Source organism: Notothenia rossii (assembly GCF_949606895.1).
Source record: "Notothenia rossii genome assembly, chromosome: 3".
NCBI lineage: Eukaryota > Metazoa > Chordata > Actinopteri > Perciformes > Nototheniidae > Notothenia > Notothenia rossii.
In genome coordinates this window covers 74,233,874-74,250,014 of record NC_136901.1, presented here as the reverse complement: position 1 = coordinate 74,250,014, position 16,141 = coordinate 74,233,874, and the positions used below count along the sequence as shown (strand labels likewise).

Sequence of the window (16,141 nt, the reverse complement as noted above, 5' to 3'; positions counted from 1 at the left end):
GCAAATATGTGTGTGTGTTGAAAGCACTACGTGATTGCCGAGTCATTTTGCAGTGTATCCAGATCTTACTTTAAAGTATTTAGGCTCTTGTGTCCAAATGTATTGGCATCTAAATTGGATAATCCTCTCTCTGTCTGGTAATTAATTTGTGTTTTATTGAACATTTGAATGGTTTCCACTGCTCTATACTTCTTCCCTTCTTTCTCAAACTACAGTTTCAATTGAAATGAAATGACTGGATTTTCAAAGGTCTGTAGTACTTGTTAAACTTAAATCCCAATGACATCTTGGCATATATCTACTCTTCCGTCATGAGAATGTTGGGACCTAGAAACTGGGATACAGAAAAGATTTTATTCTATTTTATTCAGTTATTTATTTATTTATTAACCGGACCACCCGAAGCTGTGTGCACTACTTGCTGGTCGAAACTGTCAGACCTTTTAATCTGTGTTTTAATATGTCTGTTTTCAAAGCACTTGCTGGAGGAGTGACTATAAATCTCGTTTTATTCTTTACAATGACAATAAAAGCTTTTGAATTTGAATTAAGAAATCGTGCTTCTCAGATAAAGTATAGTGGAGGTGGAACAAGATCAACAGCAACTCACCATTGTAGGGATTTCACTTCATACAGTTTCTTTATGAATGTACCGTTCTCTTGCTCTCTATCTATAAGTGTATTCATTTACAGTACATCGACCTGTTGGCTCGCTAAAGCTTGGCGTCTTTACTGTCATCCATACATTCTGGATCAATATCAATTCCTTAACAAATATACTTTACTGAAACTGTTAAATATACCTTACCTCTGACACAAAAAAAACAGTATTGTGTCGGTCACTGTGAAAATCATTTTTAACCCCATCTATATTCCCTGTCTGACATATTGAGCAACAATCACCGGGGTCAGAGCCAGAGATGGGAAAGGTGATGTGCTGTGTTTAAACTAATGAAATATTGATAGAGTTGGCCAATTAAAATAGGGGCAGCCAGAGTGTCCCAGGAATCCAGAACAGACATTAGCACAGCGCTAATAAGATGATTTCCATCCGCCATAGCCATACGATGCAGGTAACGACAGCCAGGGCCAGAGAGACCACAGAGAGGTGGGGGGGGGGCGGAACATTGGGGGATCATGGGAAACAGAACTCTGTTTTGATGGGTGGGGGAGGGCTAGGTGGTGAGAGATGTCTTGGGACGACCAAAAAGATGGACAAAAGCAGGATGATGAAGTGTTTTTTGCATGGATTGAGAACTATTTTATGTGTAATAATGAGTGATAACAGATTGGGGAACATTGCCTCTTTTCCTGAACCGTGTGTGTAGTGATTACTCTGAACCTGCATAACAATCTAACAAAACACTGATTACCTTTTCAATTCCTCTCTCTGATTCTCGTCTTTTCTTACCTCGCCCTTCTTGTCTCAATGCAGTTCAATGCAATTCATCAAGCAAATGGACATTTTGTTGTTTTGCGACCACATGTTGTACACACACGCAGAAGAGCACAGGCACACAACATAAATACACTCGCCAAACAACAAGAGCAGTTGATACTGTGCAGTCATATAAAGGCAGAACGAGTAAGGGTTTTGTATAGTACATTGATAGATTGATAAAATAACAGGTATTACAATTATATATTAATCAGTATTTGCAGATAACATTACAGGCACATTACTACACAAACAACTTCAGAATTTAAATGAAAAAGGGTGATTATTTAGGATTGCTCTCCATTTACCATGCATGCTGCTGTCATTTGCTGACTAATCATTACTGAAGGACACACAGCTCATCAAATCACTCTCTCTTTCTCCCCGCAGCCTCCCTTTCTCTCCTCTTTCATCGCTTGCTACAGTATTGCTATTCTTAACAGGGTGACGCAAAGTTCTCCATTACAACCCAATGGATACTGATGACTACTCATGCTTTTGGTTGGCCCCAGTGTGTGTGCTTGTGTGTTGTGTCTAATTATAAGCTAGCTTAAGCCAGTTGCATCTCCCATGCCTCATGCGTGGCTTAACTGAGTGATTGCCCGTCTGTGTGGGTGTTTCTGTATATTTTTAAGTATGCATTCGTGTGTGTGTGTGTGTGTGTGTGTGTGTGTGTGTGTGTGTGTGTGTGTGTGTGTGTGTGTGTGTGTGTGTGTGTGTGTGTGTGTGTGTGTGTGTGTGTGTGTGTGTGTGTGTGTGTGTGTGTGTGTGTGTGGGGGGGGGGGTGTGGGGGGGGGTGTGGGGTGGGGGGGTGTGTGTGTATGGGGGTGTGTGGGGGTGTTATTCACTTTAATCAAGTTTTATTTGTGCATATTATACATGTACCTTCCACAGCCACTTATCTTCTTTTCTCTCTCAAACACACAGACAGAAACGCACACTCTGAAGCAAGCTGACAATGGATCCATCACCATAATTTAACCTTTAACATCTTCACTGCTATGTTATTGAATATTATTTAATTTACCTGTGTAATGCCTTGTCAGTATTCATTTTGGAGTGATTCACAGAGTAATATGCCAGTGACAGGCAGAACAAATACTTGGCTTACACATCATGAGTTGGCGCACTTCCTTATGTGTACACCCATGTCCACAAACACACACATACGCACGCACACACACAGTGGTATTCACAGAGTAATCAGCGCTGCAGCTATTATTAATGAGAGAGAACCGAGTCATTAATATTTAAGCAGTGTCACTGAGGCCAACGCAATGAGTGTGTGTGTGGCCTGTTTGTGTGTATGTGTGTCCACATATAGAAGAGGGGCAGAGGGACTATAAGGCAATTTCCTCAGGCAGTGTAGTGAGACCTACTCCATTACAATAGGATAGACGGAGATGAAGACATATTACAAACTTAAACAGAGAGGTGGAGACGGACAAAAACAGGAATATTTTCTTCCTTGTCCTCTAGTCCCCGTCCTCTCCTATGCTCCTATCTTTTCTCCGGTAGTGGCTTCTGCTTTGTGGAGGATGAAAAGACTCGAATGGGAAACAGCAGATATCCCATTACATCACACTGGATAGGATGGGCCTGGGAGCTGTGTGTGTGTGTGTGTGTGTGTGTGTGTGTGTGTGTGTGTGTGTGTGTGTGTGTGTGTGTGTGTGTGTGTGTGTGTGTGTGTGTGTGTGTGTGTGTGTGTGTGTGTGTGTGTGTGTGTGTGTGTGTGTGTGTGTGTGTGTGTGTGTGTGTGTGTGTGTGTGTGTGTGTGTGTGTGTGTGTCCGCATTCGCACTGCCTGCCTGCTTGAACCTTTCTAAATGAACACTTTGGTCTGTGTCTAGTCCTCCACAAGCTCTGCTGACAACACACACTCAAGTGCTCACACACATTCACATGCACACTTTTTCTCACAGCCACAGACCAACATGATGGGGTCTAAGGGTGAGGGTTAGAGAAAGACTTAGCATAAACACTGTAAATAATGACATAAGCACTCTTTCTTTCTCTTTTTCTTTCTGTCACTCTCCCTCCCTCTCGTCCCTATAGCCTCTCTCTGTGTCTAGGATTAGTGGGTATTACTTGCTCTGCAGAGCGAGGAGAATGAGACAGGTCTTACTGCCAAATCCTGGATTGGGAGAGGAAAATATTCCTTTATAATAACCTCTCTTTATTAAATCGAGCTGGAGGAAATACAGCCTCTTTCACCCCTAGCCAACAGTTGTCCTCAGATTCTGCCAGGTTTCTCTGATTGTTAACATATTGACTGAAAGGTTATTAGTTAATGACGAATCCTGTAATATGAAGGGGATTATTGCTATGAATGGGATTAGTTGAAATACGATTTTCATCTCAACTAAATGCAGAATATAGTTTAAAAATAAAGACTGTGTCATTTTCAAAATGAATCAACGTTTGTCTCCCCCACAATTCTCCAAGGATCCACATGCTCCTTTTCTGTCTTGCATGCAGTTTAAGTTGTTGGGAAACTTTGGGAATGCTGTAGATCACTGCATCATTGCTGCTTTTGAAGTTAAACTGAAGGGAGTGTTTTTTTATTCATTAGACTGTACATTCAGTTCAATATTGTGGACGCTGCCTGTAACACCTTTATATAACATTCACCTTGTTGCTTCATAATGTGATTCTCCCATGCTACATTATCTTTATTGAGTAGCAAAGTGGATTAAGCCAAAAGTTTCTTATATACTTCCCCAGTGTAAATGCACTTTTAACGTGTTTACTTTCAAAACTTCTACAGTGTTTTCTTTTTTTCCTTTTCCAGTTTAGATGTGATGTTTTTTCAGTTGATTCTTGAGATATGTCGATTGCATTTCTAAAAAAAAGCTCTTAATGCTGTTTCACAAGACTTTAAGTTTATGAATATGGTATAAATACATTAACTTCACATGTCATTTACTTAATATTGTCTTTGTCAGTGGTCCCAAAGAAAATGACTATAGTCCAGCAACGGGAGGCGTGTGGCACAGTGGATAAACCCCACTGCAGTCAGCATGTCGTTGTGTCCCTGGGCAAGACACTTCACCCCAAATTGCTCCTGTGGGGATTGCCCACAGTATTGAGTATGTAAGTCGCTTTGGATAAAAGTGTTTAACAAGTAACATGTAATGTAATGTAACAGAGAAAATGTGTCTTAAGCTGAGATCAGTTTTCATGTGGCCATGAAGTAATGATAATTTTCTCAGCTGTCTCTGCATCAAACTTATCAGTGATAGTGCTGTGAAGGGAACACAATAGATGACACATTAAGCATTTTAAACTCATGTAGTCACATTTTGAAATCAGTTTCGGCTCAACTCAATGCATGCAGAGAGAGAAGAAATGGCTCGTTGTCATGATCCCATCAAAGAGCCCCAGTGGTTGTTCCCTTATTGGCCATCTGCCTGTGTGTGGACTCGGAGTGATTTGATTACCTGGGAGCTTCATTAGGATACAGAGAGGGGGAGGCCGCGTTGGTAGCTTCCCTATCCTCCCCTATCCTCCCCACTCAAGTATAGAGTTACCTTTGCACGGAAGAGGCAGCATTGATTAACCATATGCCTGGGAGGTGGGGGGTCTGCAGCCTCAACCTGTGCCATCACGATTGCCTCAGGGGGACTGAGTGCTGGGGAAGTTGGATATGCAGAGATCTAATGTGTATGGGATACTTTCCCCCAGTGCATCTTTGCATTAACATCACATCTCTCCTGGTTACCAACAGAGCAGTGATCTGGACATAAGGGAAGCCAGGGTTTTCTGGGAAATATGTTATGCAGGAAACTGAATGTCAATCAACATCATGCACACGGATAGACCTGCACATTTCATCCATGTCAAAAACACACATGCCCTACTGGCAATAGCCAAGGGCCAAAGGATGAACGTGTTTGTGTGATCTCTCCAGCAGGTTTAGAAGTAGTCTTTCAGCATCACTTTAAATGTATCCTGTTTTTCTCCCCGACTTTTCGCATTGGTTTCCCTCTGGGTGTTGCTGTCCAATAGAGCTGGATTGAGATGTGATCTTTACATGCATATACCTCATCATTATCCTCTGTTGAAGAGCGCTCGCTGATTATGGTTTTGATTACATTTTATCAGCCTCTCTGTCAGCGCTGCTCCCTGTACGGAGCCGGCTTTGTAAGAATGATGAATGGCTCTTTTAATTGTTTCTAATTGATAACTGCTTTGAAAGACTTTGTTATGAAACACTGCCAATTTAGTAACACCGATACACTGTAGTGCCTTATTAATTCTCTCCCGTCTGGCTCGAGCACTGTGCAATTGAAAATAATTCCGTCTGAATGTTTGTGGGCCGACAGGCAGTAATAACTCTTGGTGTAAGAGCATGCCGAGTTTTTAAACACCAAAATAGTATTTCATATTTGACTCCCTGTGTTAAAGTCTTTGTACTTCACGCCTTAATTGTTGGATTTACTACTCTGCTTATGTAGCTGGGTAAGATGTGGTCTATCACTATGTTACAGCCTGCCTTGTATGTGTATCCTTATCATTTATGATGAGGTGCTTTGGATGATAAATCCTCATCCTCCCGCCCTTCGGCAGGCATGCTGAAGCCTGGCTATACTGGGGAGATTCTTGCTGAGAACATTTGCATACATATTGTCTCACACCTTTAGATAGACTTTCTCTTACCCACTCTAACTTCATATCTACCCTTTCAAGAGGTGCATTTAATAAATAAGGAGGAAATGAAGGAAGCAGGAAAGGAGAGGAATGTAACAAGAGAGGGATATAAGGGGAACTTGTTGGTGGTCGTTGGTCGGCCGGTTTATAGTGACACCTGTAAACTATTTAGTCATTTAGTGTTTATGTACGCCATTCAAAAAGGTGAGCTGTTGTTTATTTGTTTGACCTGCCTAGCCTGTGGGTCTAGTTTTTATTGGTCCACCTGCGGTCGTCTTGTTAAATCATCCAGGTGTTGACACAACACATTGACTACTAATAATAAGAAAGGCAGATGTATTAGTTGTAGATAAACTCAAAAAGAAGGGCGACTAAAGTGCTGAATGCATTAGACATGTTGCCACACCTTATTCAAAACTTTCCCCTGCAGGTTGGCAGTTTGAAACATTAACACCAATGCACTGCCATTTGCACTCTGTCCAAGTTTGTTTTAGCATGCGTGAGTCCTGTTTATAGTGTGTGTTAATAGTCTTTTAGATTTTGTGCTGGCTGCTATAGAAAACATTTACAAGCCAGCTGACTTCACACGCTGCTTAATGGCCCCAATAAAATAAAAATACTGCCCTCTTATTTAATTATGTTAATAGAATCTAAAAACATTACTCAGTGCCGCATTATAGCTCAGTTTGTAGAGCTGGCTGACCATGTGAAAGAAAAAAAATGACTCGATGGTATAACCGCAATAGCTTCCGGGTTTTAGAAACTGTTTGTGATTGTGACACAAGCTTTTAGTATTTGGCCTGCTGTCTTGAGAACGTTATACTGTAACTGTATTATAAACTATACCTACTGGCTAATTATGTATACATATCGTCTATCTCTGCTCATGGCCTTTTTTCTTTTATCTTGTATGCCCTATCTTTATCCTTGTCCACTTTTCTCTTCTTCTGCCCCCCCTCCTCCTCTCCTTCATCTCCACTCCTTCTATCCCTTCAGTGCTCAGGTTGACAGATGTTTGGCTCGCCGGCCTGTCATAATAACTGTGGTGCTGTGTGTCTCTGGTGGCCGGCGTTAGCTTTTCACAGCCAGGACAGGACATTTCCTGGGGCTATGGGTGACGGGAGAAGAAATGAGGAAAACAAGCAGGGAGGACAGGAGAAACAGAAATATTTGTGGATTTTATTACGCTTTTTCCTCTATGTAAGATATTGATATAAAGATGTTGTAATCTTAGTTAAGGAAAAGCGAGGGTGAAGATTCTCCTCAGCACACAGGTAAAGCTAGAAACTACAGTTGAGCATTTTGCAGAGCCATACGTCCATAAATAATGGTGGATAAAATTGAGTGAAAAACCCTTCAGAGTCTTTTGAAGTGCCCAGTGGCGGCCGGTCCATAGGGGCGCTAGAGGCGCCGTCCCCCCTCTTCCCACATGTTTGATTGTCATTAAAAATTAAAAATTCATCTAAAAAAATATTTCCAAAAAATATTTTTTTTTATTTTTTATTTTTAAAGAACAAGGTAAATATTATATAGTTGGTATCAGTAAAATGTATAATCTACAATAAAATCTTGTTTAAAATTGTTTTACGATGTATAAAGTTACTGATAAGTCACATGTTTCCTGCCTGGCCGCAGCGTGTATCATTACCCTCTCTCGTCCGGGCGGTAGAAAAGAGCCCTCAGCCAGAGCAGCTGCAACCAACAAGCTGACTGTTGCTATCTGTAAACTATGCCGCCGAAACATAATTTCAGCCAATCAGCGTCGTCAGATCTGATGCTCAAAGGGTGCCCTTTCAGCGCCCTGGCCTGTGTGTCTGTTTAGACTCGTATCCAAGGTGACGCTACAGTAGGGGATGGCTGCGTCTGCAGTTGTAGACTCCGGTGCTAGTGGATCGCCGGAGCTGTAGATTAACATTTGCATGCTTATTGTAGTTGTAAGGGCAATGCCTGTGGCACCATGGAGCATATGTGTGGGCTGGACCTGTATTTTACAGGAAAGGAGTGATCAGAGGGTCGAGTTGTCGATTCTTGTTCAGTTTTCATCTTCCTCACCCTCTCAGACTTTGAGTTGCACGCGCTGCTAAAGAGACGCGCTACCATGGAAACCAAACAAGGGTGTACCTGTATTAAAGTCCGAGTGGAAACAGTCGTGAGTAAATCTGATTTTGTCAGAAATCGGGAGAAATGCGGGTGTCTCCCGCGAAAATCGGGAGGGTTGGCAAGTATGACACACACACACACACACACACACACACACACACACACACACACACACACACACACACACACACACACACACACCTCCTGATTTTAAATGTCCTAGTATGGTTTTGTCACCATTTCCATAGCCCCACCAAAAATATTTTCCACCAGCCGCCACTGGAAGTGCCCTAACATTATCATAAAAAACAGCGATCATGCTTTAGTTGTAGAAGCACATATTGTGATTGCTGAACGTTTTACAGGTACGTTTAAGATAAACATTTCCTCTTTGCATGAATGAAAACATAACCCCGGCAGCATCACTTTTCCTTCAAATATATGAGTTGTATATGAACATCAATATTAGGAGATGGGGGGCGATATATTTGAGATCAGAGGCTGAGGTAAAGGCAGAAGGGGGTTGCAGGTTTGGGGAGAGAGGTGGCAAGGGGGCCACAAACCCTTCAAGCTCGCAGTAATCTGTCTCTGCTGAGATGTATAGGTTCTCTGTGAGCCAGGCCTTGCACCTTACTGTCAGCCTCTCCCTCTTTATGTTCCTGTTGATGCACACACCGTTTCCCAGTAAGATTGATCCATAGTTTTCTTAAAGTATAGGCAGTGGAGCTTGATATGACAGCAGTAAGAGATGTGGATGAAGACTGTCTTGTCTGCATGCGCTGTAGTCTGCATACTGGTGCTGTTACGTATTTATCTTCGCTGGCCTGTCTTGGCTGGAGGTGTTTTCGTGCTTTTTTGATTTCATAAGAGACCTTTAAAAATGCCTGACAGACAGACACAGGCCGACAGGCGCTCAGACGGGTCAGTTTCAGACCTGCAGTAAGCCCTTTATCAGCCTGGCTTTGCTGTCTTATTGGCCACTAAGACTCTCCAGTTTACATCGAGCACCGAAAATCCCACCGCAGAAAGAAGAGAGAGAGTTTGGGGATATGATTGATCTTTGCCAACAATATTGCCTCCGTGGACTGTGATGATTGGATTACTGTGTTTTTGAGATGTGTTTGCGATGTTTACATCGGCTGATTTTCTTGATGTAATTATTGATATGAAGACACAAGGCTCCTTGCAGCTTGTGAGAAACATCACCGCTCAATTTAGGCTCATCTGTGACAACATGTGCGATCATGAGTGTGAATTCTGTCAGCTTCAAACCCCTGTAGAGCTGATTTCATTTGTCGGCTTTGCATATTGTACGTATGTAGGTACATCTGCATAGACTTTATGAAGAAATGGCTCAGCTAATGAAACTGTAGCACAGCACCACATGGGGGGGAGTGGTCAGTGTGTACCTCCCCAGCAGCCCTGCGTGTTCCTGACAGACAGACAGTTATGTAAGAGGACAGAGCTAAAGGTTGCCTTGTCTCCTGAACCACCAGAAATCCACACAGACGCACCAAACGGCAGTGAGGATATGTGGCCCTCTCGCCTGCTGATTATTAAGGCTGTGTCATGCAATATTAAAAATGGTCCTCTACTCCGCTTCAGGTAGCACAGAGATATATATATTGCATTACCTTAAGTAATATTTGGACAAGAAACTCACAGCCAACACTCGACCACCTTAAATCCGCATCAGCGCTATAGGAACCACTGTTAAAAATAAACAACCCTAACCCAAAACAGTTATTAATAAATGGGCAAAGTTCAGTACTTGATGTATGAATAATTATTATGGTCTTCGGGGAGCTGTCCATGTAAAATTAGATTACTGATTGCCAATCTAAATAATTAACAGCTGTATGATTATAGGAAGCATAGTTCACTGTGTGTTCTCCACTCTGCAGCCTTTACAGCTGTCACATGATGGATTAGAAATAATGAGCATTCAGTATGGGAACACTGTGTGGGACAACGTAGCATGTTGCTACCTGCCCCGATGCTAGCGAGAGTGTTAACGGCCCGCTGTCCAGAACACTCATCACCGTGACAACCCATAAAGCTGTCACCGGATAGACAAAATGTCTGTTCCCTGAGCTATGTGACCAAGACGTGTCTGTAAGTAAATGAGTTCACATGTCTGGATAACTGTGCCTGGAGGTGGACAGACAGCCTTGAACTCAGGTGAGCACTAATGAGAACGCTGTCTCCCCTGAGGCCTGCTGCCATTCAGACCTGCAGGAAAAATAACGAAAATATACAATAACACTAAAGAATGTAATCATCACTCCTGAGGGAACACTGTGTGGGCTGACACCCTCAAAGTCACTTAAGTACGCACCGCATTTTCATATTATTAATATTTTACTTTTTCAATATCGACACTGTAAGAACAAACAAAAACAATGCATTCTCAAATAACTTTCTAACACATCTCTACGACAAAGCAAACAGTCATTGTTCTAAAAGCCATATGTTCTATTAGAGTTTCCCCATTCAAATTAAATACATACATAAAGTGCATTTAAGTCACATAATCTTGAATTTAGAAGACCATACCAAACTAATCCACGTAATTTACATTTACTTGAAAATGTAATGTGCTTAATTTTACGTCCTGCAAGACTTTGAGTGTTTGAAAATAAATAGTCTGTACCAATACAATTAAAAAAGCACTTTTTTTAACATTAAAACATGTAAAAATGTCACAGTAGAGGCCCAAAACACAAATATAAACCTGCAAATGTGCATAATATGTCCTCCTTGAAACAGTTGAGTTATGTGTGGGTGTCTTTATATTTTTGGGTATTGTTTGGACTAACAATAGGATACTGTTAAATTCATTATTGTAATTCCTCTATGTACATTTGATACACTATCCACTACATAACTCTGTCTCACTTGGCAGTTATTTTGTTGTGTTGGAGGTCCATGAAACATACACTCTGTAACATGCAGACTCTTCCAAATGCAGAGGTTTGCACACCGCACTCTGGTGCACCCCTACCTTGAGTCCGAACAGAGTGACCATCGTAAGGTCAAAGCGAGTCATTATACAGTAGAGCTGCTGAATGCGGAGCAGAGCGAGGTGCCACACCTGACTGCCAAACAGTCACCTTAGACCAAAGACCGGCTCGATATTAAGATGTGGCTCGACCTGGATCATCATCACCAGTCTCTCTCTCTTTCTCTCCTGTTGAGGTTATAGTCTTTCCTTACTCTCTCCCCACCTGGTATTCAGTGGGTTCCCAGACATTCTTGACATTTTGGAAAGGTTGAAAGACAAAGAACCTTTGTCTCCTAATAAGGCCGTGCTCCACACCCCACCTGAATGAGAATACTGGGAGAGAGAGGGCGACGGGGGCCTGCATGTGGGGTGGGGTGTTTGTGTGTGATGCTGGAGGTGGAGGGGTGTACACAGGGATGCAGACGGGAGTGTAAACATGCAAATGAAGATGGAGAACAGGTGGGAAAATTAAAGCTTCAGGTTGGAAGACACATGAAGGGTTGTGTGTGTGTGTGTTTGTATGTGTGCAGGTAAGAGGTGTGGGAGGAGGAGGTTTGGGACTGAGCGGAAAGAAAAATGAACACTGTTATGATCAATTCCCTATCTGGGGGTTGAGAGTGATAACAGTTAGGTTTTAGAGGCTAATGTAAGCTACTGCTTTGAGAAACACGGCAGCGCACCCTGGCGCTTTGCCCGCAGTCACACACACACACACGGATGCTGTACAAGAGAGCGATATCCTCCATCACTGCAGGAGCTTGAAGCAGAACTCAGAACAACCAAGGTCCTTCTGGTTTCTTCTCATCTCGCTCTCTCTCATCCATCACACCCCTCAGGTCTACCTCTCACCTCCCTCACCCCCCTCAATCCCTCTTGCACCTTATTCCTCTGCAGTTCTCTCTGAAAAACGTTCTCCAAAACAGCAGAAACTAGGAACGTTTGTTATTCTTTTATAAATGTAAGCAAGGATAGGGCTGTTGAAATGGACAGGTTTAAATAGTTAGAGCTCTCCATCTGGTCAAGCACCTTTCAACCTTTAATTCAGTCTTTTCTTGTTTCCCAATCTGCCAGTGTCACTTTGAGTTATCTCTACCTTAGACTTCCCACTTACCATACAGCTGTGGCCCTGTGTTATGCAATGTCCCCGCATTGTCTCATCTGCAGTTTTCAAGGCACTGCAATTTCCGAAGGCGCGGAGTTAAATGCGAGAACACAAAAGTATTTTTCACTGTGGTTTGTCTTAACATTATATAAGCAAAAAAGGTAAAAATATCTGGACCTGTCTTCAAAAGCAGATGGTGCGGTTATGACATCAGGCTCGTTAAAGGCAGCTATAACTAGGAAGAGCCAAAGGTTGTTGTGAAGTGCACTGCCTTAAATCTAGCTGCCCCTACTAACGAGGAGAAACAAATGTGTGTGTCAGAGATGAGCTATTAAACGGAACAAAAGTCCTGCAAAAATCTTTAAATTCTCCTCTCACAGTCTCTTGTCTTTCTCTATATTAATCTCTATCTCCCCCACCCTGTCTTTCTCCTTTTCTCTCGTTCTGTGTTGGTATTCTGTCACTCACTGGGATGTGGGCAGATATGGGATCACATTCAGCCTTCCAGATTCATTCTGCTCGCGACTCAGGAGCCAATATTAGCCACGCGGCCGTTGTTTTACCCATGAGCCCGTTGCCTTGGAAACGTTGCATAAGAGGGAGTGGGAAAGCGGGATGCCCCTTGCTGATTGGGAGACAAGGTGGCAGATCTTTTTTCCTCTCCCCTCGTCTTCCCTGTATCTTCCTCTTGGATCTTGTTCTCTTCCCTCCGCTCAACGCTTGTTCTATCCGTACGTGTCAAAACCCCGGAGCTCCAGCTGAACCCTCATGACACGTGTTGAATAAACTCACCACCTTAAAAAAAAAGCTTCACAGTCAAAAACCGCATACTCAACTTAGTGATTTATGGTCCAATTAGACATGTTTGTGTACACACAGCACAGACACACACACTTGAACACTCCACTCAATGCGCTGTGTTGTGTGTCATACTCCGCTGTGGGAGGCCTTGGCTGGATTCAGGGAGGATAGTGCTTCATTGAATTCACAGTGACGACGTGTTCAAGACTGCATGACCTGGCCTTCCATATATTCAATACAAGCAAGGCAGTGCTGTGTCTACATACCAGGAGGGTGAGAGAGACAGAGGAATGGAGGGGGAGGACGCAGAGTGAAGAAATGATGGCCTTGGCGCCAGAGACAGGACAGTTTATCTTCTGTATCTTCACTGCCTCCAACTCTGTCTGCTTTGAAGAGAAACAAAAAATACAAAGGATGGACTTAGAACTTGAAGTCATTTTAGAGTCAGGAGTTCACTTTTTCCCAAACATTTCCAAACAACATAACAACACACTGTCTCACATACCTGTGTAGGCATGAAAAGAGACGTAATTAGTGTTCTGAACATATCAGTGCTGCTGAAGGTTGCATATTTTCCAATGGAATAACCTAAAATGTAGTTTCTTGTGTAATTTGCATTTTTCCCAGCATGTAGCAAGCCAAGAAAAGAGCAGGGTGGGCAGCCCCTGCGTGAGGGAGCTGTCTCAATGCGTGTGTTTAGCAAGCACCATCTGCTGCTTTTATTCAGATGGGAGTAGAAATATTTGGTTGATTAACAGAGGATCCGTGTAGGATAGTTTCACTGTTACCACCGGTTACGAGAGACACACATGCTTTCCACGATCCTCGATTTTTCTCAACTGGTGTCTATCTGGAAGACACATCAACATGCAACTGCTCGAATAAGTACACATGTGCATATGGATGTCCATGTGTAACACGCAGCCCGCTAAACACACGACAAAAGTGTTGAAGACACCCTAACACTGTAGTGAGAAGCAGACGGGTGGAGACACAAGCTGACAGCAGCCACACAAACAAGGCATTTATCTTTGGAAAATTAAAAACAACGCAATATAATACACAACAATATGACCTATGTTTTGTAAATGTCAGTCTATGAGTTGTTAATTTAAAAAAAAGTTTATGGACAATATGCCACCATTGCTCCAATATTATGACTTAGCCTGAGCCTTATTATTGTAAAATAGCATACACTTTTTATAAATGCTACACGTATTATAGCTACCACAGGTATGTACTGTATATCTAAAAATGGGCATTATGAATATTCAAGTGTGTTTTAAAATGCTGTCATTATTAAGTGGGTGCAGTCGTTACTTTTCTTTTTTATTGAGATTTTTACGCCAATGTTTAATCAATCCTGCAAGCGTAGGTAACAATCTTTAATAACTTAAATAACTTTTTTTGTTCCCTCTTCAGGTGCTGACCTTGGTGGTTTGATGGACCTGGAGTCTCTGTACCGCGGCGTGGAGCAGAGCATCAACCACACGCGAGCGGGGCGAATGCGCCGGCAGAGCCTGGACCGGGCCTACAACATCGAGGTGCTGCTGGGCGTCGACGACTCCGTGGTGCAGTTTCACGGGAAGGAGCATGTCCAAAAGTACCTGCTCACACTCATGAACATCGTAAGTGTCACAATAACACCAACAAACACAGAGAAAGAGAAGTCGATGAATGTAGGCCAATTCAAAATAATGTATTGTCTAATAAGGCACCTTTTATTTAAATTGCTGAAAATGTATCTTAGAGCCTTAGATCGGAATGGAACTTTACTTAAAATGTGAGGCACTTGGAATTTACTTGAGTATTTGTTTGTTATGCTACTTTGTACTTCTACTCCACTACTATCAAAGAGGAAACTATTGTATTGTTTACTCTACTACAATTTCCTGAGAAATATCCTGCCTTTTTCCAATTAAAATTGAAATTGGGAAAATTGAAAAAAGTTGAAAATGTTGGACACTACAAACATTAAGATTTTATAGACAACCTTACATCTATAGCAGTGAAATACGAGATATCCATTAATGCAGCTGTAATTCTAACCAAAAACATCATATCAATTTAATAACACTAACAGGGACATCTTTGAGTATTTTGACAATATCGTGTCAGTAATTTTATTTTACATAATGCCTTTGAATACCTCTTTCATCACTGTACACATCACACACACATGCAGCCTGCTTTCAAATATCACAAATAAAAGAATCTGTATCCACACCCATAATCCTAAATGCCAAAAAGTGACATTTGTTGTTCCGCTTTAAGAAATCCAATGGAAAAACTGAGTTTTTAGTCAAATCGGAAGTAAGTCACAGAGAGGTCAGAGAAAGAGGGTTGCACACAGACAGACAGACAGACAGACAGACAGACAGACAGACAGACAGACAGACAGACAGCCTCACACACACACACACACACACACACACACACACACACACACACACACACACACACACATACCGACTGAAAGAGGATTCAATTCCCTTCCTACATGTTCTCATCCAGCAATCAGCCGCGGGTAATATTTTCTTCTCTATCTGAATATGATGAGATTTCATTTGTTTAAGTGTGTGTGTGTGTGTGTGTGTGTGTGTGTGTGTGTGTGTGTGTGTGTGTGTGTGTGTGTGTGTGTGTGTGTGTGTGTGTGTGTGTGTGTGTGTGTGTGTGTGTGTGTGTGTGTGTGTGTGTGTGTGTGTGTGTGTGTGTGTGTGTGTGTGTGTGTGCGCGAGTCTTAGGTGAGCCCTGTGCTCTGAGGGGGCTCCTACATATCATTTCATCAGGCTCTGTGGCATGTCATATTTCATCGAGAGTGTGTTTGTGTGTGTGAGAGCTGCAGAAACAGCAGGCAGTATGCTCCAGGCCATGACAACACTTAGCTGAGCACCCTCCCAGGTGTGTGTGTATACCTACCATCACGTGTGTTGGTGTGACACTGAACACACGGCAGACTTTAATCTTTGCAAATTAAACCTGTGGTGAGAGTGCTGCTTGCACACGTGCGTACGCGCTCCTGTTTGCTTTCGCTTGTATTGCGACCC

General features: G+C 42.4%; 1 protein-coding gene across 2 annotated transcripts in view; it reads left to right on the top strand.

Annotated features, from left to right (window-relative positions):
• The window catches only part of LOC307033164 (A disintegrin and metalloproteinase with thrombospondin motifs 2-like), a 123,529-nt gene that overhangs the window by 72,008 nt on the left and 35,380 nt on the right, over positions 1 to 16,141 (top strand). For both annotated transcript variants that reach the window (XM_079671521.1, XM_079671520.1), the window contains exon 4: positions 14,517 to 14,722. In XM_079671521.1, coding sequence (XP_079527647.1) covers positions 14,517 to 14,722 — 206 coding nt within the window. The remainder of the gene's footprint in view (positions 1 to 14,516; positions 14,723 to 16,141) is intronic.